Source organism: Paroedura picta, chromosome 11 (genome assembly GCF_049243985.1).
Source record: "Paroedura picta isolate Pp20150507F chromosome 11, Ppicta_v3.0, whole genome shotgun sequence".
Lineage (NCBI taxonomy): Eukaryota > Metazoa > Chordata > Lepidosauria > Squamata > Gekkonidae > Paroedura > Paroedura picta.
Genome location: NC_135379.1, coordinates 48,597,766 through 48,624,559, shown reverse-complemented (window position 1 = coordinate 48,624,559; position 26,794 = coordinate 48,597,766). Strand labels below are relative to the sequence as shown.

The 26,794-nt window shown below is 42.0% G+C and overlaps 1 protein-coding gene across 7 annotated transcripts in view; it reads right to left on the bottom strand.

Annotated features, from left to right (window-relative positions):
• The window catches only part of SUGCT (succinyl-CoA:glutarate-CoA transferase), a 473,760-nt gene that overhangs the window by 137,590 nt on the left and 309,376 nt on the right, over window positions 1–26,794 (bottom strand). For all 7 annotated transcript variants that reach the window (XM_077302697.1, XM_077302695.1, XM_077302699.1 and 4 more), the window contains one exon: window positions 25,672–25,735. In XM_077302697.1, the coding sequence (XP_077158812.1) occupies window positions 25,672–25,735 (64 nt within the window). The remainder of the gene's footprint in view (window positions 1–25,671; window positions 25,736–26,794) is intronic.

The window sequence follows — 26,794 nt, the reverse complement described above, 5'->3', positions numbered from 1 at the left end:
AAAGAGCCTCTTGATGTGGGTGAAGGAGGAGAGTGCAAAAGTTGGCTTGAAACTCAACATCAAGAAAACTAAGGTCATGGCATCTGGCCCTCTTAATTCCTGGCAAATAGATGGGGAAGAAATTGAGGCGGTGGCCGATTTTATTTTCCTGGGCTCCAAGATCACTGCAGATGGGGATTGCAGCAAAGAGCATCTTATCTGTCTCTTGAGTTTCATCTTCAGGATCTGACCTTCTAAGGAGCAGTCAGGGCTATGGTCTTGCCAGTTGCAATTTATGGCTGTGAAAGTTGGACCATAAGGACGGCCGAACGTCGAAGAATTGAGGCTTTTGAACTCTGGTGCTGGAGAAGACTCTTGCGAGGCAAACCGGTCAGTCCTAGAGAGATCAGCCCTGACTGCTCCTTAGAAGGCCAAATCCTGAAGATGAAATTTAAATACTTTGGCCACCTCATGAGAAGGAAGGACTCCCTGGAGAAGAGCCTAATGCTGGGAGCGATCGAGGGCAAAAGAAGAAGGGGACGACAGAGAATGAGGTGGCTGGATGTAGCCACTGAAGCAGTCGGTGCAAACTTAAATGGAGTCCGGGAATGGTGGGGGATCCCCGGCCTGGAGGATCATTGTCCATGGGGTTGCAATGGGATGTACGCAACTTCGCACCTAACAACAACAAAGCTACTAAACCACCAGTTTAAGTTAGATGCTAAAGAAGAATACTAACAATACTTGAATTTGTAGATAATCTATATTTGAACTGGAATATCAATGACAATGTTTGGCCCAGACTAGACCAATCTTATCAGATTTCAGAAGCTAAGCGCTGTTAGTATTTGGATGGGAGACCACCAATGAACACCAGAGTCTCTGTGCAGAAGAAGGCAACAACAAACCTCCTCTGTTAGTCTCTTGCCTTGAAAATAATATGAGGAAAAGCAGTCTGGGACTTCTCAATTTAGAAAAGACAACTAAGGAGGGACATGATACAGACTTATAACATCATGCATTGGGTCAACAAAGAGAACTTTTTCTCCCTCTCCCAAAATACCAGAACTCAAGAGCATCCAATGAAATTCATGGGCAGTAGGCTCAGGATGGGCAAAAGGAGATACTACTTTACACTGAGAGTGATTAAAACGTGTGATTCACTGCCATAGAATTTAGTAATGGCTACAGGAATGATGTTGATGATGTTATCCATTCAGTCATGTCTAACCTTTGGCGATTCTATAGGAAAGTCTTTGCCATGCACCCCTGTCTCTGACTGGTCATCCATGTATCGGCTTTGATCGTGTCAAGCCAGTGGATCCTTTGGCGACCACCTTTCCTTTTGCTGCTGAGCATGCTGAGCATTAATGATTTTCCTAGCGAGTTTGATCGCATGATGTGTCCAAAGTAAGTAAGCTTTAGCCACAGGAATAAACAGCTTTAAAAGAACATTAGTGATTCATGGAGGATAAGTCTATCAATGGCCACTATCCATAAGTGTCTGGGGGGGAACCTCCACATTCAGACACACTAAATCTAAATCCCAGAGTTAGGAAGCAATAATATGGCAAGGCCTCAATCTCTCTGCCCTGTTGTTGGCCCTCAAGAGCAGGGGTAGTCAAACTGTGGCCCTCCAGATGTCCATGGACTACAATTCCCAGGAGCCCCTGCCAGCAAATGTCCATGGACATCTGGAGGGCCACAGTTTGACTATCCCTGCTCAAGAGGAACTGGTGGGAATTGTATGAGACAAGATGCTGGACTAGATGGACCCCTAGTCTTATCCAGCAGGGCTCTTCTTATGTTATGATGGATCTCTGTAAATTGGCTGCTACTTGAGGACACTTTACACACATACATTACCTGTGACACACCAACCTTCCTCCCATGCATTATGTTTGCTCCAGTTATTGATGTTGGCTGAGGGCTATTATTGCCCTGGGAACAACAAAGGGGAAGTTCACAGATTTGGTGCATTCCTATGAAGAGCTATCCCATTCTAAATCTACCAATTTCTTGGCCATCGATTGGAATAACAGTGCAGGGTGACACTACACAGCGGACAACATCAAAGGATTGACAAGAAATTATTCTGAACAAGTACAGCAAACTGATCACTTTCTAGTGCAGGTATGTGTTCATTTCCTATTCAATATTTCTATACTTTTAAAAGACATAGGCCAGAGATAGGCTTTTTGCGAAAAGATTTCCTGAGATTATTAAATATGCTGTCCTAAACCCTCACTGCTTTAGTTTGACAAAATTAATAACCTACAGGATACACAACTCTGTAATCCCCCTGGGGTTTCTTTTTTTCTATTTATGTATTTATTTACTGTGCTTGACAAACTTTACAGAGTAGCACTTTCAGGGACATGTTCAAGTGCCATAAAGCTAATCCTTAGCAATTTCCTCTTTTCTCAAATACTCCAAATATCTTATGACTAGTGAGGAGTTTCATATATCAGAGGAAAATTGCCTTCTTATGTATTGGACATTCTTGAGGAAATGCATTTTAAGGCAACCGAGGAAGGGGGAAAGAGTCCAACTGTTTACAAGGGATTCATCGGACACTCTTCTAATTACAACTGCTTGTAATTATAGTCAGGGAAAATCTGAGTCGCAGGAGATCTGGTTCCTGTTTCCATTTCTCCTGCAGATTTCTTTTGTCACCTTGAACAAATCAACATTGGCCTGATTTTCAGTGGGGCGAAATACTCGCCACACAGATGTCCCTTCCACCATAGACAATGCTGACAATTCCAAGGGATAAAGAAAAATGAGGGCTGTCAACCGGTAAAATACTTTAATGGATTAATCACCAGCCTTTTAACTGATTTCTGGATTAATCAGGTATGTTGCACTTCTTATGGATGTTTCCAAAACTTCCCTCCTTTAGGGGATATTGAAGGCCATCAGAGATAAATCACAATTATTGCTTACAGCTTTCTTTGACATTTTTATCCTGTTCTTCCTCTAAGGAGCTCAGAGGAGCATATATGGCTCTCCTTTCCTCTTCCACTTCCCAAGTGAAATAAATAAAAGCTACCACTGAGCATGAACCAGTCAAAGCTAAGTCAAAACAGAATGGAAAGAAATTAAGTACTTGCTGAACTCCCATCATTCAAATCAAAGGGATTTAAAATTATTTAACTTTGGCTGGGTTGTGCCCTTTTACTGTTGAAAGAGGGAGACCATTGTTAGTATTTTCTTTTTAATATCTTATTCTAACACGCACGCAAACATTCACTTTAGATTAGCAACACATGAGATGCAGTATGGTATATTTATCCTGCATGACTCTAGCTAGGTTGGAGGACCAACATGATGCAATAGTTAGAGTGCCACACTAAGATCTGGGAGATGCTGGTTGAGATTCCCATTCAACCAGAAAAGCCATTTGGATGACTTGGGTCAGGCACTCTCTCCCAGCTTAGCCTATGTCACGAGGCTGATGTTATCAGGACAAAAGGAAGGAGGGAAGAACAATGTTGTAAGCCGTTTTGGGTCCCTAACGGGGGGGGGGGCACACACACACGCACATATGGCATGAGCATCTAAACCAGTGGTTCCCAAACTTACCTGGCCTACCGCAACCCTTTCCAGAAAAAATATTACTCAGCGCCCTGGAAATTAATTTTTTTTATTTTAATAGTTATTCATCACCCCCAAAGGCACCTGTGGCCCATCGCCGCCCCCTGGATCACTGCAGCACCCACCAGGGGGCGGTAGCGCCCACTTTGGGAATCACTGATCTAACCAATAACAATAAATAGGACACAGGGGAATCCACAAGGATCCTCCTTGTTGGAATATGCAAGAACCTCAGGGTGCATAATTGAACAGAATATAAAGAGTGTCCTGCAGGGTGCATCGGTGGAGATGTATATTTAACATAGGATAGTTACTGCCTGATGATGTCCAAATTATCTCCTCCAGCATCCTGATTGGCTTAACAGGAGACTTCCTGTTTGTTGAGCACACTTCCTCCCAGCTTCCTGTTCAGAAGAATGACTGCAGAGAACTAGCTAGATAGTTAGGTCTCTGTCTCTTTCTTTCTGTACATAGCTGTTTCTCTTCTGAATAAAAACTATTTTATTCTTTATTCAAACTCTACCAACACCCATGACTTTTAAATAGGGAGGAGGAGATGTCCATAGGTGCCTCTATAAATACATGACTTTAAACAACAACAAGGGTTTTTTTAATGCATTGTATTATTCCCATGCAGTATTAGGTATGTTTTTTTTAATAAAACAGAAGAGAATCTTCCACCCAGATTTATTTTTAAAATTTTTGTTTCTTATATTTATATTATATAAGACTCTTCTGCAAGGGTGATTTCACACACCATCAGAGTAGCACCCAGACCACCACAGAAAAATACCCTGAGCTGGAAGTTATACCAAACCTGGCCAATCCGGAGGCTCCCTATATCAAGTATCCCCAACATATTCTAGACTGTGGATGCTTTTTTCAATTCTGACAAGAGGTGGTGGGTGCCACAACAAAATGGCTGCTACAAGAGGTGGAGCCTACCACAAAGTGTCAGGGGAGTGATGTTATACATCAGGGGTAGTCAACCTGTGGTCCTCCAGATGTTCATGGACTACAATTCCCAAATGCTGGCAGGGGCTCATGGGAATTGTAGTCCATGGACATCTGGAGGGCCACAGGTTGACTACCCCTATTATACATCATTCTAATGGTACACCTTCAACATTTTAAACATATGCTATGTTTAAAATCATACCTTTTAAAATGAACAGCTTTTAAAAACATATTCTCTTGCATACATATTGCTTATCGGAAGTCCAGCAGGGCAAAAGCCCCACCCACTTTTAAAAACACTGAGTGGGTACTAGAATGGATTCAATGAGCAACAAGACTCCTGTAGGCACCACCATGTTGAAGATCCCTGACCAATATAGCCCACAAATTGGCAGGGCCGAGTGCTATTCAGTCCCGCCTTTCAAGTGGGACTCTGTTCAGTCCATGGTAACTCACTAGGCTGAATCTGACTCATCACATGTAATGGTTTCAGTTCAAGCCCAAGAGTACCTGATACTGGGGGGGGGGGATCAGCTCTCAGCCCCAGACTGAAGCCCTTCTTTGCCTTGAGTCCTGACCCTTTTCTCCACTGACTGCACATAGTAGAGAATGGGATCTGACTCTGTATCATATTTTTACACAAATATTTATACAGATTTCGGTTTCTGCCTTTCAGATGTGTACTTACTTCGTAATTTGTGAACAGTCAAGTTTCGGCTGGAACAAATGAGAATCATTCTCTCAACTCTCTCTTTTTACATATGTAAAAGCTCTCATCATTTCTAATGTTATTTGACCAGTAAATAACATAACTTAAAAAAAAATAACGCTCATATTGTTTACAGCTGAGGCAAAATGAAGAACAGCATTTTGGGACATGTTGAGGCCATTCAAAAACATTCTTTGGATGAAGGAGAAGAATTTTTTAAAAGCACCAAAACAGAAACATCACCACTGCCACACAGAATCATAAACAGATTAGGATGTTTTAAAATAACTCCATGGAGAAGGGAAATTTTCCCTTTCCAAGCAGAATCTGAAGTCTTATTTGGGGGAGGGAGCAATGAAGGGGAGTTCCCCACTCCTCTCTAGTTCCTAGCCATATGTGATCAATCACCTATATTTTTGATTGATTTTAAAAAGTAACTGCAGCAAATGACTGTAATGCTTCTTGGGAATTTACAGTGCAATCCTAAACAGAATCACACTATCCCATAGTATGCTATTAATTTCTGAATTGCACTGCTGATCTTTAAGATATCCAAGAGTGAACATAATCATTTTCAGCCAGTGTTACTGGTAACCCCAGGGTTACTCCAGAGCTCCAAAGGGGTTATAGATTTTTAACTAACATTGGGAGGAATCAGGAGGACAGAGCAGCTTTCTGCTCATCTGTCTGGTCTGTGGTGGCCTTGTTGAATTCATATACAATGGAAAAGGAATGGGAGAGAAGAACGGAATCTGCTGCATTCCCCCCACTGGCTCCTCCCATTTCCCCCCTCGCAGAATTTCTTTTCAGAGTCATGCCAGCAGAAAATGGCTGGAAGAAGGCTGACACAAGCAAGGAGATTCTGATATTCAAACAGGAGAGGACTGCGTCCAGTGCCACAGTCTATCCTCCAAAGCAGGCATTTTCTCCAAGGATCTCTGTAGTCTGGAGATGAGCTATAATTCCAGGGGATCTCCAGGTCCCACCTGGAGGCTGGCATCCTTAGCTGAGAGCTACACCTGATTCCAGTGCAAGGACTGTGCACAGACTGCACAAGAATTCCTTTCCTCACAGAGATTAATGCTTCCTTGTTTTGCTCAGGCAAGTTATTGCACACACAAAAGTGAAACTAATTTCTTATTTAACAAGCATTTAATTTTATTAGAGATGCCATGTACACTGTAAAACTGTGACTTCTGGAGGCATGACAAGGAGGGATAGACTGCTGGCATCATTTAGGGGGCTAGTCAAAACCCTAACAATATTTCAGGGGTTAGTCCATGGTTAAAAGGTTGAAAAAGACTGCTATACACAGATGAACTACATGTACCCATCTCCTCAGATATCAGCACTTTGGCGTGGTCTGTGCTCCCCATGTGTATTACAATCCTGCCTGTCTTCCAAAGAGGTAACTGGTGCTTTCAAAACTTACAAGGCAGCCTATCTGACTGGGACGTTGTGAGTTATCCAGTAACTTTGAGTGCTGGATGATTCCACTACCAGGAACGGTATGCATTCCATCTTTTTGAAAACACGCTTTGCAACACAGCCAATGATGCAAACATACAGATTTTTAAATTTAAGATCTAATATGGGCGTTTCTGAAATAATAGGTTTCTGAAAGTCTAGGAAGAACTGACAGAGCCGAGAAAACCCAGCGTGACCCCTCTGACGGAAGGGATTCTGTACACAGATCACGGTGTTCCTAAATATCTAGCTTAGAAGACGTTATCTCATTTCCATTTCATTAGTAGGAAGTGAAGCAAATCCTCGATGTTTTTTGTTTCCCACACCGTACTATTTATTGGCAACCACTTGTAAGGAAGATTTTGGAAGTAAAAACAAAACCAGTTCCATGTGTACAAAAAAGATTACTATATTTAAATTGCAATCGTCTTGCAAAAGATAGGTGAACTCCTTTATGTTAAAAGGGGATTTGGAAGAACGGAGGAGAAGACCTTGTACAGGAATGCTAAATCTGGCTTGGCATATGGGGCCCCACTGAATCATGGCCAGGAGGTTAATTTGTCATTCATTGCACCATAACATGAAGGTCAACGTATCAATCAATCATATTTTAATCTTGCCATTCCTCTTTTAGGGCAACAGCGCGGATCCAGATGTGACAAGTGATCATGTTTGCTGTTTGAAGTGCACAGATCATTTTACCATCTCAAAGTGACTCTACCAGCCCTTCGTTTAACCCACCACACAGGGTTGTTACGAGGATAAAATGGGGCAGAGAGAACCACCTTAGCTTTTCTAAGCTTCCCGGATGAAGGGTGACACAAAAATTGACCAGAGAGACAGACACAGGTAAAATGGAGAGTGGGGAAGCCTTATTTTGTGGCTCTGTTTTGTTGGAAACTTGACCTACTCCCTATTTTCAAATTTATTGGACTGTGGTGCCTATGAAGGTGTTTCTTCCCCAGAGAGGCTGTGAAAGTAGGTAATGGAATAGTATGTTTTATGGTAGATGGAAGATACATCCCATCAGTTACTCTGGCAAGTAGATTTTTGAAGAGCTTTCAGAAAAGTGTTTGATCAAACTTTAGGAGGACATAGGAAAGTATGAGCAATAATGCACCAGATTCAGCTGCCTTAAAAATTCTTGCCACTTTCTAGTCTAATAGTGCCATACTAAGCAAAGCTACATCCTTCTAAGTCCACTGAAACCAATGGGCTTTTAAAGGAGGTAACTACTTTGGATAGCACTGTATGAGTCCTGATGGCTATGTATGTTGGGGAGAGGAAAACTCACCCCACTATGAGTCCAGTCCCCAGCAGCGGAAAAGCTGCAGTAATTAGATGACTGAACGTTCAGAGCAGGCAATTCAGGGGAAGTAACACTAGTGCCAGTCATGGGAATAAGCATCAGATAGGGCTGTTAATGGCAACCAATTGTACCATCTTATTCTAACAAAGCATGCTGTGCAGTTATGCAATTTTGAAAGCTGTTTCTTCTTCAATTCTCAGTTTATTTTTTAATTTGTCCTGGAAACTGCCTGCCAATGGCTCCTGAAACCTCAGGAAAAATGAGCAATTGAGGGCATCTGCTTCTACAGCAGTAAAACAACAGTTGATGCTACATGCAGTAAAACAGTTGTCTAGTACCATGGTCCTCGCTGTTCTCAGCCTTGCAGCTGCTAAGCATGAATGAAACAAGCACTGCTACTATGAATGATTGCGGCTACTGTGAAACTCCTGTGGTACATCAGTGTCAATGGAAACCATATGCAATGCTCACTTAAGTCAATAGAATGCTTCCTATTTATCTAGGGTCATTTCCGCAGTTACAGTTCCTTCCTTGTATTTTTAAAACTTTGACCTTCTCCTGGCTGTTTCCCTACACATGTTTTAAAATCACTATCTGGGAAACAGCACTGTGAGCATGCCAGATAGATCAGGGCACTGCATTGTGGCCTTGGATTTAATCTGTTCCGAGGCTTCTGCATTAAGACATTCATGATTCCCAACATGGTGCTCATGGATAGCATAGCCACTGCCAATGGGTTTCCTGGTGCTCATTTGCTTCTTTGACAAAGCTTCTCTTCTCCAAAGCAAAGAACCATTCTGCACATGTTCGATAATGCACTTTTACTGCACCTTAGAAGAGGATTTTCCTTGTTTTGCACAGGAAAATCCAGCTGGAAAAGCGCATTGAGAGTGCATGGAAAAGACTCTGTTTTGCTCCTCATCACTGGAGCAGGATGTGCTTCAGAGGAACCCAGGAGTCATTACTCTTATTCTTGCAGAGAGCACTCATTCACGCACTTGCTTCCATTGCAGATGTATGCTTGATCGGCAGCTTTCCAACATTTTGCGTTTGGCTCCTGAGTCCCATGACATCCATTATGTGGTTTCACTGTGGCACCCAATCCTTTTTGAATGTTGAGAAAATGTTGAGAAACTGCCCACAGGCTCAACAAGATTTAGGGACTCCTGCTATATCCCATGGGTTTCAGTTATAATGCTGTAGTTCATATTGTTGACTGTGTGTCTGGCAGACAAATAGGATTGTACTAATGGTCAATTCGTTTTAACAGAACAATTTTTAAGATGGTTTCCTTGGAAGAAGCCATGGCATAAAACCCATATAAGTTTGTTGTTATTATTATTGTTATTGTTATTGTTATTGTTATTGTTATTATTTAACTTTTAGACCGCCCTTCTCCCAATAGGTCTCAGGGCGGTTTACAACATAAATAATGCAGCTATCCTCTTTGTTGTCCAATATTCTCACCCCAAACAGTGTTATTTTGTATGAGTTACTGGTTAAGGCCACTGCATGAAATGGAAGAAAACATTTTATTTGAACGAAAACCTACATTTCAAAATTAAGTACAATGCAGAGAACAGGCAAAAAAAAATCTCCCAGCAGCTATTAAGAGTAAAGTATTATAGCCAATACCAAAACCTGGGTTGGATCTAGCCAGTTTTCAATAAATCATGCTCAATATTCTTCCACAATAAAGCCCCTGTCCCACATGTTTTTTGTACAGGTAGGCCCCATGGTTACCAGTGCAACTTTGTCACAGGATACATATCTTTCGATTTTTTTACCAGCAGAAAAGCTGATTGGGTCTAATCTGCTGAGTGAATGCATGTAGGAGGGTCACATCCATTATAACAGGGGTAGTCCACCTGTGGTCCTCCAGATGTTCATGGACTACAATTCCCATGAGCCCCTGCCAGCAAATGCTGGCAGGGGCTCATAGGGATTGTAGTCCATGAACATCTGGAGGACCACAGGTGGACTACCCCTGCATTATATCATGCTGGCAAGCTCATTGTTTGATCAACTTATCAAAAGAATTATAAATAGTCCTTCCATTTTGAAAATTGCACAATTAACTGGCGATTGATAAATTCTCTCAAAATACCTGGAAATTATTGTCGTTTCCGTTTTTCAAAGGCAAAACACCACAGCCATATCATTTTAATTCAGTCTTGCTCTGTTTCGGAAATCCGCCTGACCTCTTCAGGGTGAAAAAAGTGGTGGCGCACTGAAAGGGCGGTTTTACATCTTTTGTTCTTCTTCAACAGGCAGAACTCGATACATTCAAATGTCTTATCCAAAAGCATACAGTTCACAGGCCTGGGTAGCAGGCAACTGACTACAAAGCTGTATGTACTGTGCAAAAAACTGAAACCAAACGAAAACTAGGCCCCGGGAGGCAAAGATTTTTCTGACTGCATAACAGAGGAGGCAAGGCTCTGGTATTGTCTACAAAGGCTGCAAGCTAAAGGAGAGCTTCAGCCCAGGGTCTTGGAGACTGGGGATACAAGCTCTGAGAGCCATTAATGCTATAAAGAGTAGCCCTACTGCTGAGGAACACCAGTAAAGGGAGAATAAGGTGCTAGTATCAGATTTCACCTACTTTTCATTTTAGGCAGTTTTAGTTTTATCTTGATGGGAATATCTCTTCTTTGCTGTGGCTCTTTATGCAGTTCTTGCCTTCTTGCAAGACGTATCTGCAGAATATTTTGCTTCCCAAACTGGTAATTTGTCATGTCCTTGGTATGTTCAGTGTGCCTGAAAAACTGTGGGCAAGACTAGCAGGGGAGTTTAGCCCATGCTGAAAGCTTTCCATCCTTTTTCAACTGCAATCTAGTTGTGCCTGTTAAGTTTGTGTTGCACTGGAAGAATAATGATATTTGATATTTCATGATCTTCCAAAGGCACAGAGAGTAGCAATCTTTTAAAAAGTCATGGCTTAACTGGACCACCCTGTTGCCCTGTTATGTGCTACCACTTAATAAAACAGCCAAAGGAAAGGAATGGAAGAAATAGGCAATGTGCCAAGCCCATAATGTCACTTCCAGTGAAAACCTGGAAGTGATGTCATTGTGTTTACATGACACGCTAGGCTTCTCACAAGACTCTAAGATAAAGAGAAGAGTTTTGGTGGAGCATTGTGCTGATATGATATTATCAATACCAGATTTGTACCAGAAGTGATATCACAGTGTTGGGGCAACACCTATTACATGTCCCCACCCCACTATACCTCTAGAAAGTTGCTGTTGCTTGACTGGCAAGCCTAGTTATGCGCTTTTAAACCCATTGGCTTAAAAGGGTGTAACTCTTATGACTGCACTGTGAAACAGTCAATCTTAAGTACCAAGACACTGGTGAAACAGGATTACGACAATGTGACAAAGAAGTTTGTATATTCTTTGGCTATACTTGATGTTCATTTTTTTTTCTTAACAAAACACTCATGCTGTTGCACTAACCTGCTGCACAAAATATCAGAATCGTTCATGACCAGTGCTGATTAAATTCCTGTTGTTGGTTAAGAGTGCTCAGAATGCTACAGAAATTAAAAGTAATAAATTTAAAACTCAACTACCCATTGCCAATAAATTATTATATTGTATTTTTGTCCTGTCTAGCTCCCCCCCACTCACTTCGGGAGTCCCTAGATGTGGACCCTTGGACAAATCAGTTTGAAATTTGGAGGGAGGGAAGAACCTCCTGGAGCTGCCCTGAAAGTTTGGAGAATGTACCTCAATCCCCCACACCCCCAAGCCCCGGAAAAGGCAGGTACACCAACATGCCCATTATAGTCGATGGTGTCATTGACTTCCATTGGCACAGAAGCCAAAGCAGCCAAGTCCTTTGATAAATGAGTAAATATGATGAGTAAATATTGTTCCTGGGGGGCGGGGGACTTTCAAGAGGCACACTTTGTTGAATGAAATATTATTTTATTTCTAGCATTGCCTACATTCGTATCCACTTATTCATTGCTCCAGGAAGTTTACCATTTAAAAAAAAGTAATTCTCATCGTGGGAACAAGGGAGAGGGAGGCGGGAGTGACGGTGGGACACTGCAGATGACTTTAGCACATTTGAGCCTCCATACATACCTACTGCTGGTTGTCTGCTGGTTGCTCTCTGGTCGTTAGCACTTTTTAGGCTGGTGAATCCACTTTTGGGATTCCCAGAGAAGTGCTTTAAAATGGAGGATGTAGCAATCAGTCAGTGAGCCAAATGCTGGATGCAGGTGACGTCATGTGAAGGGGCCGGAATATTCAGTTTGCATTTGACTGGCGTGACACTACATTTAAAGGGTGCAGAAATCCCCTTAGTGTGTGTGTGTGTGGGGGGGGGGGGGTGACCAAAAGGCCATCTGAATTCCCTTCTCTCCACTCCAAGGTGTTACCTTTGACTGCACAGAAAATGAAAAAAAATTCTTTCTCCTTTCCATTTTGCAGTGGGTAGCTCAGAAGCATTATTTTTATTCCCACCATCTTTCTCCTCTTCCTTTCACAACTTTACTGTGTAGCTATTTTGTTAATGGGGATGTGAATCAGAACCCAACTCCCAGCTGATTTCTCCCAATAAACTGGGATTTGGCTTCTGACCAACAGGAAGTTGCAAACTAGTTGGACAGCTGTTTGAGGTCATTGATAAAATCTGAACATTGACTGACTCATAGTCTGGTGATTGTGAGTGTTGAAATAGGTAAATTAAACTGCCAAACATGTCATCTGAGAAACTAGTGACATTCCTAGTCTGCATGTGTCCCATCATCATTCAAGCTACCTATGAAAATCACTCCAGATATGCCAAAATAACTGGGTTTTATTTTGTTTGCAAAAGCCTGGCATCTGTCTTGGGAACAGCACACAAACTAAGCCTCAGCCTAGAAACATACTTAGTCTGCTTTTCTAAACAAATAGATTGGAAGTGACTTGGTTGCACTATTTTATTTACTGATTTTTTTTTTTACAATGGCATGTATCAGTTCAGCCTTTCCCCCTCTTTTTTCACTATAGCCTAAAGACTACATTGTGGGAGAGTATTGCTGGCAGACAAACTACATATTTATTATATCAGTAAGTTTAGGACAAATCTGTGTTTTATGCCAACATGTCTCAATCATTATATTTCACAGTTACTGTATATAGAAAAAGATTGGAAATTGGAGACCAACGGAATAAGACAGAACATAATCCAAACTCACAAGTCTTTCAGAGACTGTTGGAATAGAAGACAAATTATATCTGTCTACCCAGGAATAGCCATGGAATTAAACATAACTGCCTTCCTGCGATTGAATGATTGGTTAATTTAAAACAGTGTTTCAGGACAAAATGAGCATTGCTTGGCTATCATTTGCAAAACATGCTGTTTGCACTCACCAATCAGAACTTTTCTCTATCTACCATGTATGAATAAAGTTCCACAAAATCCTGCAGAATCAAAATGCATCCAGCAAGATAGAAGTAACATGAAAGAGGAGCAATTAAAAAAAAATAGCTGTAAGTCCCATGCTTGCTGTCAGGAAATCCTAAGAAAAAGGAGGATTAGAAGAGCAGTCTATTAAAAACGTTTTCAGGGTTAAATGAGGCAATGAATAGATCCTACAGCAGATTTTATAGAGATTTTGATTTGTGGAGCAAATGAAAGCCAGGAAGTAAAAATTCTCTTTCAGGAATTAAACCACTGAACTTTGACTAGCAAGCTAGGAAAATAGCAGAAGGACATAAATATATTACCACTATTAAATCCCAGGCTTCATCCTTAGCTCCTAGGGTCCCAGGAGTGGCCACAAACACAGAAACCCGAATGCTTTCCAGGATTACTCTTTATTTTCATACATTGACTCCAAATGTGACTTGGGTGTAATGTGTACAACTTCTGAAAGTATCTACAAAAAAGATTCCTATTGACAGAACAGATATCTTTACTGATTCCGTAGGTGGAAGGGCCACCACCAGATTACTCCATAGCTGCCAGAAACTCCTCCTTAGAGAAAGATTCCCACTGCCATATTCTCTCCCAAGAGGGCCATGCGTCTCTATTACATCTTGCAGGTTCATCATCATGGTCAAACAGGTATGAATGGCCCTGGATTCTTGGGGAAAGAATCCTTGGGAAAAGGAGGTCCTCATGTTTTCTACTCTGACTGGTGGCAGCTCTCCAGGGTCTCATGAAGACAAGTCTTTTACATCATCTACTATCAGATACTTTTAATTAGAGATGTTGGGGACTGAACCTGAGATTTTCTGCATGCAAAGCAAATGCTCTGTCACAAAGCCACAACTCCTCTCTGGCAAAGGGCAATGAGACTCTAAATATAAGTACCTCTGATGGACTGCTTGGTTTGGTATATCTACCTCACATTGGTATCTAGCCCCCCTTACAGCGGCAGTAGTACAACTCGTATGGCACCCTCTGTCCTCCCCTCCCCCTCTATAGTGGCTTACTAAGGAGTAGTGTAGATACGAGCTGTGTTTTTGCCACATCTTGTTTCACTATGTGGGGAATTGTATATGATACATTTTATACTTTTTATTGTATGGTTTTAGTGGGGGTTTAATATGTTTGTAATTCGCCTCAGGCTTCCGGGGAGAGGCGAGGGATAAATCTAATAAACAAACAAACAAATAAATAAATATTGATAAGGGATATATGGCTACGTATAACACAAACATTGGGCAAAGAAAAAGCTCAAGCAACCTCAACAGGAAATCTATTCTGCATATGACAGAATTTTTTCCCCACTAGAATTATATGGGAAGTATTCTAGTCATTGCCTTTCCTTCTTGCAGCCAAGGGTTGCTTTCATTAACATCTTGTGCAGAGCTGGGTAGCAGTGATGGTTACTGATTTAAGCCATCAGATTCATGAGGGGACGTGGTACACGAGGAGGTGTGTAGGGCATAGTTGTTACAGTGACAGATTAAGAGGTTAGTGTTCAAACCCCAAATCTACCATGAGATTTGCTTGGTGATCTTGTGCCAACGATTCTTTCACAGCCTGACCTATCTTACAGGATTGTTGTCTGGATAAAATTGGGGACTTAATACTGGCCTGATATTTCTAGTACTGGAACTTTTCTAGTATTAAAAATGTACTATAAAAAATATGATAGAATCAGAGTACAGTAGCACCTTTAAGACCAACAAAGATTTATTCAGGGCATCAGACGAAGAGTGCTTGCACACGAAAGCTCATGCCCTGAATAAATCTTTGTTGGTCTTAAAGTTGCTACTGGACTCTGATTTTATTGTGCTACTTCAGACCAACACAGCTACTCATTTAAATCTAGAAAAAAATAGATAGTGAAACAGAAGAGTGAAAAATGTAATCATTCAGAACAATACTTGTTGGCTTCTGATGAAACCACTATTTTCTTAGTTTCAGATCCTTTCATCTCAGTCCTGTCAGCAATACGAGACTCATTAAAGTGTCCTACCTTACAGCTATGATACACAATTGTAAGTATTATTTTAATAGGTGAACAAAACAAATGTCAACAATCAAACAAGACAGCAAACAAGAAAGATGGCCCAGGAGACAAACAAAATTTGTTTGTTTGTTTATTTGTTTATTAGATGAAAGATGTCAGCCCAAAACATTGTTTGTTACTCATTTATCACACAGAAATAAAAAGTCAATGGTATTTTTTATTGACTTCTGGTAGGCAGATTGGTTGCTCTTAAGTGGCCTAAACATTATTTGCTCTCAGATATATTAAGTCTTGCTTACATTTATTTATTTTTAAATAGCGAACAAAGGAAATAAGGTGGGAATAAAACTTTAAGCCAATGCAACGTTTTGCTAGTGCACAAAGATTCATGTCTTGTAAATCATACTGTGTGATTTGCCTTCTTAGGGGAAAAACAGACTGTGTTGAACTCCATTAAGAAGAAATATGTGGGGAGTGCATGAAAGAATGCATAGAGTCAACTTCGAATGTCTCAATGCTTAAGGAAAATTATCTGGATATTGAAAACATGTTCTTACTTCTATGGAATGGAGCTTCACTGCAGCTAGTGGAAAACATTTTCCTATTTCACTAATTATTAAAGATCATAACAGTGCTTTAAATTTATGTACGCTGAAGCAATTTGGTCATTTTACAATGCCCACGAGACACACATGCATGTTGTACAATGGCCCACAAAGGACCATTCAAGCACCTGGTGGAGCTTGTCACAAGGAAAAGGAAGAAAGTACATGATCAAACTCTGGAACCAAAAGCTCTGTACTGAAATCTACTGTACCAACCATATAAAATGAGCTGTGATGGCCAAAGGGAAGCAGAATCACACAATACATTAGCTGGCAAGGGGAATTTTTTTTAATGCTCAAGGATAGCTATACTATAATGCAGGGGTAGTCAACCTGTGGTCCTCCAGATGTTCATGGGCTACAATTCCCATGAGCCTCTGCCAGCAAATGCTGGCAGGGACTCATGGGAATTGTAGTCCATGAACATCTGGAGGACCACAGGTTGACTGCCCCTGCTATAATGTACCATATGTAGACGGTTTAAAAATCAACACAATGAAAAAATGTTAATGTTTTTTTCAAAAAGTCAGTGATTAGTGCTGCTGACAGTGACGCCAGAGCAAATGTTTAGGATCAAGGTGCTGCTCTATTACAAATGTTTACTTCTAGAAGAATTGAATTCCAAGGAATAAACATTCCTATTGAACTTGTCGTCTTCACTGGAAGCCTAGATCAGCTAAAAGATCTGTCAAACAAATTCAGCTTCCTTGGTTTTATTAAGATATAGAACACAGTAAAGCAAAACAACTCTTCTTTGCTAATCTACGCCGCTGGAAATGTTGATAGTTTAATACAAACAGTAACATTTAATGTATCAGCAGAGACAGACTGAGATGTTTTAGGGCGTGGGATAGAAAAACAGATGTCACCTTACACACACTTACCATGCTGGTTAAACTATAACAATAACGAAGTAACTGAAAAGTAGCTATACATTAATGATACTACAAATTCTGCTTCTGCTCCATATCTTCATTCCCAATGTTGGGGGTAGGCCTGCCCAGTGCAAGAAAATAAAACGTCCATGTTGCAGGACATAAATAAAGAAGATAATTGTATAAAGACTGTGAATAAAGCCCTTTTAGAAGTAATGCTGAGACTATTAAATTCCCTTAATGGAGAAAGAGCAGTTGCACGGGCCCTTATTGTGGGCATTGGACAAACACACTGGAAAAGAAAGCACCGTCTACTTATATGATTTTTCTGCCTGCTTATTTAGAACTGAAGTCCAACAAAATTTTGAACAAAGATTGTTTTAAAAGGCAAATATGCAGTGTGAAGTATATATTTATTTTTTGCTAGCGGATCCTTTATGGCAGGGGTAGTCAACCTGTGGTCCTCCAGATGTCCATGGACTACAATTCCCATGAGCCTCATGGGAATTGCAGTCCATGGACATCTGGAGGACCACAGGTTGATTACCCCTGCTTTATGGTTGTATTTCTCTTGAGTTTTTAGCTGACTCCAGGCCAGACTGGCCAGGGATTCTTTTTTTTAGGGGGGGATCATCTGGGCATGGAATTGGGTTCACTGTGGGTTGGCAGGAAGTTGTGAAGTAGGACTAAATGACCCTGGAGATCCCTTCCAACTCTATGATTCTACTGCCATCATTAATACTCCTCCTCACATTGTCACTCAACTTGGGCTCTAGATAGGGCTGCCAGGAAGAGACAGCTGTAGTAGGAGCTTTAATCCCTGATAGTACAATAATGCCCAAATTATTCCTCATCCAGATAGGCCCTTCCTAATGATGAAACTGCAGAATCCTAAAGAAGCACAACTCTATAAACTGTGCCTTTTCCTTTAATAAAATGAAGTGCCTCGAGTTAAAATACCAGATCTTAAGCAATATTTTTATATTTTCTTTCTGTTTCTCAACCAAAAGTGTTCCAGAAGCAACTGCAAACCTCTATTAAATGTTAATATATAAAAATAAAAATCCACAAACAACTATAAATTAGAAATACTATAATTTATAAATTATAAATTGACTGGGAAAGGCACTGGCAAACCACCCCGTATTGAGTCTGCCATGAAAACGCTAGAGGGCGTCACCCCAAGGGTCAGACATGACTCGGTGCTTGCACAGGGGAAACCTTTACCTTTACCTTTTATAAATTAGAAAACAGCAAAGAGAGAACTTTACAAAAACACAAAACAATTTAGTCTTTATTTCTCCCTCAGATGTAGGATCACTAATCATTATCAGTGATCAGCTTATTGCATCTTTATTAAAGTTCCTCTCCCCACCACCCTGCTTCTCCCCCAGCATTTAGACCACTGCAAATGAGTTGACATGCATCATTTCTGCCGAGTTCCTGAAAAGGTACTGAATTCCTTAAAATTGAAATCAGCCCTGTGAATGTAAAAGACATAAGCAGTCAGGACTGATGACTAAAAAAGACGAATGAAGTAATGGTTATGCTGGTGAGGCTGTTTGTCTCCAATGTGCCATAAATAGTGAAGTGAAATTAAAAATTTCTCAAGCAACTTCAGCTATGTACTGAGAGAGAGAGAGAGAGAGAGAGAGAGAGAGAGAGAGAATGTGTGATGAGAAGCAGACAGGATCAGAAGTTCAGGCAGAGGTGCTCACTGTAAATGGAAAGGGATACGTAAGACCCTCCCCAAATCTCTGTTGTTGTTGTTCCTATTGTGTGAGATCTCCTAGCTGCAGGAAACTGTGTCATGGAGTGCAGATTTCCTTAATTTCCTGCAAAATCCCCCAATGGAAGATAATTTTTTTCAATTCTTCTATATATGTATATCTCATCCTCCCGGACCTTCCCTCTATTCCTTACCATCACCATACTAGCCCTCCACTGCATTTGTTAAAAAGCTACTGTTAACAAAAAAATTTTTATTAGGAATATATACATCATTAAGTTCAAGGAATTTTTCAATTAATGTTCAGCTTCGTATAGTGGATAGGAGCAGAGAAGTCTAAGCTGGCAAGCCGGGTTTGATTCCCTGCTCCTCCTCCACACACAGCCAGCTGGGTGACCTTGGGCTTGCCACGGCACTGATAAAGCTGTTCTGACCGAGCAGGAATATCAGGGCTCTCTCAGACTCACCCACCCCACAGGGTGTCTGTTGTGGGGAGAGGAAAGGGAAGGCGATTGTAAGCTGCTTTGAGACTCCTTGAGGTAGCGGAATAGCGGCATATAAGAACCAACTCCTATTCTTCACTTTCTGGGGGGGAAATATTATTGCTAACAACACCAGTGAGCAATAATCATGCCCAAGTATGGTGTCCCAGGGGCTTTTTTGTTTGTTTGTTTTATGAATGCAATATTGCATTGTTATGCAATATCAATTCTTACAAATGTTTTTAAAGGCTCATCCCCCCCTGCAGCGCAGCAGAGCCTTGCCATCCCGGCTGTCATGTGAGAGCACACATTTGGTGTGGACGAGTGGCAGTGTGGAGCCAGGAAGAGGTGGGGTAACCTGCCCCAAGTCAAAAAACGGGCAGCAGCGTGGTCCAACACTTCCTGTGTGGTAACGGTGTTGGTGAGGCAATCAGGTTCTGTTGAGAAACAGGTACAAGGGCCTGGTTTGTGACTCTGGGATATCGCTCTAAGTTCAATGAACTTAGAGGTTGTAAGGCAATTAAGAAATGTTTCAGCATACTTATTCTTTCTAAATAATGTCTAATCACCTGATAAAATAAACTATCTTTATGAGGTAATCCATGAAGATAGGGTTGCCTCCTGTCACAACTGGCATAGTTCCCAGAGCTGTTGCTGGTGATATAATTTCTGAACCTCCACAACTGTCACAGACCCCAAGAGTTAAATCCAAGAGTTAAATAGATTAGCTTTTAAACTTGCTAGGCAGATTCACTTCCCATCACAGACATGATCCCGTCCCCATCACTGCACCAAGCTCAGTCTCCCTCCCTGTCCTATTGTTTTCAAAGCCACCAATGAATTCAATTTCTTATCCCATCCACAGCCCTTTTCTTTGTCCAAGCCTCAGTGCCTCAGTTTAGTAGAGTGCCCAGTCTTCTTCACTTGATCACAAATTCCCACATGCCATGCTTCTTCTAACTTCTAACTTCTGCCCCAACTTTTAAGACTTTTCTTTCTCTCATCCCACATTGGGACTCTATACTGGTTGGGTTTAGTAAATTCCCCTTGAGACTACAAAGTATTTATTCAGGCTGGTCTTAATGGAATAGGCTGCCTAAGGAGGTGGTGAGCTCCCCCTCACTGGCAGTCTTCAAGCAAAGGTTGGATACACACTTTTCTTGGATGCTTTAGGATGCTTAGGGCTGATCCTGCGTTGAGCAGGGGGTTGGACTAGATGGCCTGTATGGCCCCTTCCAACTCTATGATTCTATTATTCTAATGGATAGTTTAAGCAGGTTCTGGAGAGGTGATGTGCAAATAATAATTTTGCTACTTGTGCCATGAATGCATTTGCTGTCTGAACCCAGTTTAAATACTTTTAACCTATTATTTGTAGTCAGTTAAAAATCATTCCATTTGCTTTCTCAGCAACACTTCCAAACACCCTTGTGTATGCTCAAAGATCCTGCAAGCTGGGTCTGGAACTGCACCTGTGAAAGCCACACAAGTATTCTCCTTGCTTCATAATAACATACCACACTCCTGTTTTGGAAGTTAGAAAACATCTCCTGAGTAAAGAGGTTCCTTTTTCCTGCTCCTCAAGAACCCGTATTCTGTGCTGTAGGAGGCAGCAATCGAGTGTGCCCTTGTGCCCAGATTTTGCAAAGTTTTGCAACAATGGGACTTCTACAGTCTGCCCAGTAGACATTGCTCTCCCAAGAGATAATACTGCTTGCCATAAAGAAGCAAGCAGCTTTACTTCCTATGGGCACAAGTTAGAACAGAACTCCAAATATACATTTGTAGGCCAACAAGGGACACACCCTTGAAATACCAGCCACTGTAGATGTGACCACAGCCAATAATTCTGTAGTTAAGTGTCATGCAATATAGGAATGTGTAAATGGAAATGTATCTTTCCTGTTGCCATCTGAGTGGTATTTCTGCTTGATATATAAAAGTTGCAATTCTTAATTTTGAGTTTATCTCATCAATTAAAAAAAAAACGTTATAAATTATTTCCTGCCCATTATGTAAAAAGCACTTTAATTGCTGGAGCAGGTAAGTGACCCAAATGTTTTTGCAACTACTATTAATTTTAGAGAAAGAAAAATGGATGGCATGATTGTTCATGTGATTTGCTGTTACCCAAAATGAAGCAAAGGCCCTTTCTGCATGCACAGCTTACTTTCGATTATCACTGAATTCCAGGTTTCATGCCCTTAATTTAAACCCCGTGCTTGCACATTGCTCCTTTAAAAAAAAAAATCTGATTTTATCTTTGGAATCACAAAATATGTGTTTTGAATACCAATGAGAAAAAGTGACCCAATCTGGATTGTTCACCAAAGCCATGCTTTACAGCAGTGGACTGCAACCTTCCGGTTGCTGCGGACCGCTGCTCCAGAGTGGCGGGAGAGGGCGGCCCGGGGCCCCGCGCACGTGTGGCAGCCCCAGCGCAAACGCACATGCGTGTTTGCGCCACCGGCATGCCAGCGGCCGTGGCTCCCTCTCCCGGCCCAGCTTCTCAGCAAGCTTCTCTTCCCCCCCTCCCGAAACAAGAAGCTTGCCAGGCCGCAAGCTAATTGGCCGCTTCGGCGGCCAATTTGCTCGCGGCCTGGCGAGCTTCTCGCTTCAGGGGGGCGGGAAGAGGGAGCTGCGGCCCGGCGCCAAGGCCTTCGCAGCCAGGCACCGTGCCGCAGCCCGCGGGTTGGGGACCACTGCTTTACAGAGTACATCAAGAACATTTCTCTTATTTTAAAGTTTGTCTTTAATGTTTCTTTATGCATTTGCTATCTTGGGGGCTCTAACTGATTGCAAAATCAAAGGCTGAATGATAAATAAACACATATAGTCCTGCCTGCAAACCTTCCTTCTTTATATAATCTATCTCCAATAGCCAGAACTGGCCGCTTATCTAGTCACATAACACACCTGATTTCCCTGCTGTCCAAGCCTGGAAATAACCAAATGTTTTGTTGTTGGATTTTACTGTTTGCACTGTACTTCACAGCCAACATGGTGCCGTGGTAAACGGCGGCAGAACTAGAGACATAGTCTCAAATCCCTGCTCACCATGAAACTGCTTAGATAACCTGTCAGCATAAAGCTGAGCAGGAGAAAACAGGACCTAAGATATTTAGGTAAAAGGTAGGGTAGGTATGTCCTACATAAACAAATAAATCATCCTAAAACATTGCCTCTCTATCACAGGTGCTCCAAGTCAGCAGAGGTAGGGGAAATAGGTGTATTAAATAACTGCAACAGTGTTTTCATGGCAGACTCAATATGGGGTGGTTTGCCAGTGCCTTCCCCAGTCATTACCGTTTACCCCCCCAGCAAGCTGGGTACTCATTTTACCGACCTCGGAAGGATGGAAGGCTGAGTCAACCTTGAGCCGGCTGCTGGGATTGAACTCCCAGCCTCATAGGCAGAGCTTTCAGACTGCATGACTGCTGCCTTACCACTCTGCGCCACAAAAGGCTCTTATAATTCTTAGTACCTATTTACTAATCAAGGTGGTCAACAAGAAATAAAGCCTTCCATTTGTATATAGAGCATTAACAGAAATACATTTATGATTACCCTTATTTACTGCCAGGTACACAAATTTCTTCAATGGATTTAAAGCAGAACATTTGTGTTTTTTTTAAGTATTTCTTCTCAGTTGAATCTCATTTCAGACCACCATAGGTTAACACAGTGCTCCATCTCATTATCCCTTTCTTTCCTCCTGCTTTCCCTCTAGCATCCTGTGATGAACTCAGCTGAACATTTAACTTGATTACACCAGGAAACACTACTTGCATCTGAAGTAATTGCTCCTTCATTCTCTTACCTGCCCCGAGTCAGCTGATACAAGGTAGAAGAACAGTCCAAATAAATAAATAAACAAATAAATAAATTCTGCTTCATATTCCTTGCCTACATTCTGTACCTATGAAAGTCAACCCGAGATCTAACAACAATGTAAAAAGATTCTATTTTCAGAAGACCAACTTCGACCAATTTTTTCGCAGAGATACCATCCCTCTGTTGCCCAACTATATTTTCCCATTTCCTTCAAACACATCAGGGCACCATTTATGTACGGCTCAAGGTAAGCCTAAAACAAACCCAGATGTGCATATATACACTGCTTTCCTCCCCGATTAATCCAACTGACTCCAGGGTAAGCAATTAACTTCAAAAGGACTACTGTGAAATAAATGGTTTGAGGATTGCTGTCATAGATGGTTTAACAGAAACATTTGTAAAAATAAAAAGCAACCATCTCATCAAACCTATGCTCAGATTTTCTTCCCAGAAAACTGTTCCCATACTTTGTCAAGGGGAGCCTTTCATAAAGCCAAGAAGTTACTCTGGAAGGACTCTGAAATTCCCTTCTCCCCGGAAATGGGGAGATATGGCTTTATTAAGGGCTCAAGGTGGGTTACAATGTTAAACTAAAACCCCCATAAACCCCTTAAAACAGGCATTAAAAAATCCCTTAAATACAATATAAAAGCCTGTAAAAGAAAAACCAGAAAAGCTGCTGCAGCAGAAAAATACAAGCTCAACCTAACAGTCCCCTAAAACACACACTAAAAACCAAAACCTCGAACCGGATCTGGACAGCAACTGGCAACCAATGCAGCTCCCTCAGCACAGGCTGGATGTACTTGTGAGGACCCTGGCAGCTGCATAAGGATCCAATAACTCATCCACCACTACCCTCTGTATCTGGTTTTGGAGAAAGGAGCATATCCAGTTGAGAGCTGGGCCCCATATCCCCATCCTGGTGAGGCATTGTGCCAGTAGCTCATGGTCAATCACATCAAACACGGCCAACAGATCTAACAGAACTAACACAGCCGAACTGCCTCAATCCAGCTGGTGTTGGAGATCATCCATCAAGGCAACCATCTCCACCCCGTTGCCAGGACGAAAGCCAGATTAATATGGATCGAGCACTGAAGTTTTTTCCAGGAACACCAGAAGCTGGTCCTTTCCACTACCTTCTCCAGAAATGCTAAATCTGCAACTGGTCGGTAGTTAGCAGGGTCCCGTGGGTCCAGCAATGTTTTTTTAAGGAGAGAACAAACCATCCCCTCCCTAAGCAGTTTCAGGGAACTCCCCAGATTGTAGGGAGCAGTTAATAATGTCCCTGAGCTGACCACTGATCCTGCAACCCCCCCCCCTTGAGGAGCCAAGACAGACAGGAATCGAGAGGACAAGTGGTCACCCTGAGTTTCTGAGCAACCTGTCCACTTTGGATAAAGAGAAGCCATCAAACATCACCTCCAAAGATGGCCAACAGGTGCTCATTTGAGTTGCGGGCAGAGAGGACATCTGGGAGCAATCATGTATATAGTGGCTGTCAGGCGGGACTGTCAAGTCTCCACCATAGCTGCTGACGAGATGCCAGGAGATGCCTGCAGAGCATTCCAAAAACCAATTGGATCCATGAGTTTCCACAGGCAGGCAAACTGGGGAAGGAGGAGGGATTTTAATCCGAGCCCGCAGGGCATAGTGGTCTGACCATGGTACAGCCAAGGTTGTATCCAGAACCACCTGTACCCTGGCCCCAGGGATCAAGTCAAGGGTGTGGCCAGCCTGATGGGTAGACCCGGCAAAAAAATTGCAAGAACCCCAGTGTCACCATGGACGACACTAGGTCTGGACCAAGTCCTGGGGACAGCGCATCCACATTGATATTGAAGTCCCACAGGATCAGAAGCCTGGGGAACTGCAAAGCCCAGGTGGACACCGCCTGCAGAAGGTTCAGGGCATCTAGTGGTGCATTGAGCAGTCTGTATACCAACAAGATGGCCAAACTCTCGACCAAGTCCTATCCTATGCTGACACACTCCACTCCACTGATCTCAGGCACTGGGAGAGCCCTTTAGGAGAAAGCCTCCCAGACCACAATTGCCACCCCCCTCCCCTAATATGGATCCAAGATTCATGCAGGGCCAAGAAACCTTGGGGGAGGGGGTACAGGAAGATCATATGTTGGTATGAAAGGATGTTAGTCAATAAATATTAATCAGTCACAGCCATCAAAGTTCAGTCTACTTAAAGGGGTGTAACTCTAACTAAGAAAACAGTATAAATAGTTTTCAGAATAACCCACAGGAATGCAGAGCTTTGGAGCGTACCTCCAGGTGACAATAGGTCACTGGGTGTTCTCATATATGCACTGCTGTTCCAAATACAATTCCAGTTATTATGACTGTCATGTGTTAGACCTGAGGCATTTTGCATTGCAATATATGTACACATCATGTAGATAAATACATCTGCAATAAACTGTCACACTAATTCCTTGTTTGCAAGGGAAGGGCAGATCCGAATGCTTGTGTCACGTGCTTGTAACAGTGCTGCTTCGACAAATCCCTTGTTGAATTAGGGCAGTAGTCTCTGAAGCCGACTTTCACAATATATCATGTTGAGGAAAGGAAATATTTCAAACGAATTGGGAATTGAAATACCCTGTCTTTTAACATGAATGCTTTTGTTATGCCAATAAAGGTGCTTTGACTTTGAAAGGAAATATATATGCCTACCTGGGACAGCTATCTTGCCCGCTGTTGGATGATCCATCTCCATGATAAGACCATTGTGCAAAACCTATACAAACCACAAATAAAATAACGTAAGCACCAGTGGCATTTGGACAGCATTACACTTATTATACAAAAAGATAAAGTCCACAACCTCCATGTTAGAGTGGCAGGATGCATTAGTTATGTGTATAGAAGTCTGGAAGTTAGTGAGTAATCCAGTGTTACCCTTGTTACTGGCGTGTTTGACTATCTGATCACGAATGCCAGAGGACATGTGACATATCCTTATCCATGGTTCCTCTATATATTTGTGAAAGACCCCTGTGGGAGGACCGTGTCCAGGGTGCCCGGCCTGGAATACGGGCCACTCCATGATTGGACCGGCCCCTACACTCACTGCCTTCCCTAGCAGCCTCCCTCACAGGATTCCTAGTATGGGGAGAGGAAGGGAAGGCAATTTTAAACCGCTTAGAGACACTGCTGGGTGACTATGGACCATTCCCAGTTCTCACAGAGCTCTCTCAGCTCCACCTCGCTCACAGGTTGTCTGTTATGGGGAGAAAAAGGGAAGGCAACTGGAAACTGCTTAGAGACACCTGAGGCCTGTTGGGTGACTGTGGCCCATTCCCAGTTCTCTCAGATTTCTCACAGCCCCACATCCCTCACAGGTTGTCTATTGTGGGGAGATGAAGGGAAAAGGTGTTTATTTTTTTAAATTATTTCTTAGATTTATTCCTCGCCTCACCCCGGAGGCCCACTGAGAGTTACAGAAATATTAAAAAAACCAATAAAACCATACAATAAAATGTATAAAACATATCATACATAAATCCCCAGACAATAGAACAAGATGTGATAAAAGACTCATGTCTCAAAAAACTATCACCTTCCACAATAGAATCCAAAACCATGCCATGTATTACAAGGGTATCACCTCCCTTTTCAATTACTTATTAACCAAAGCCGGCCAATTCTTCAATGAGAACAACTGTATATTTCAGAATACATTTCTTTAAAGGGCACCTCATCCACTCATTTTACAAGGCTGTGAGTACCAAAACCAGCTGAGGTCCTTTTCTCTGCAGAACCTAGAATCACTGTGAATAGTAAGGGGCTATTCCTA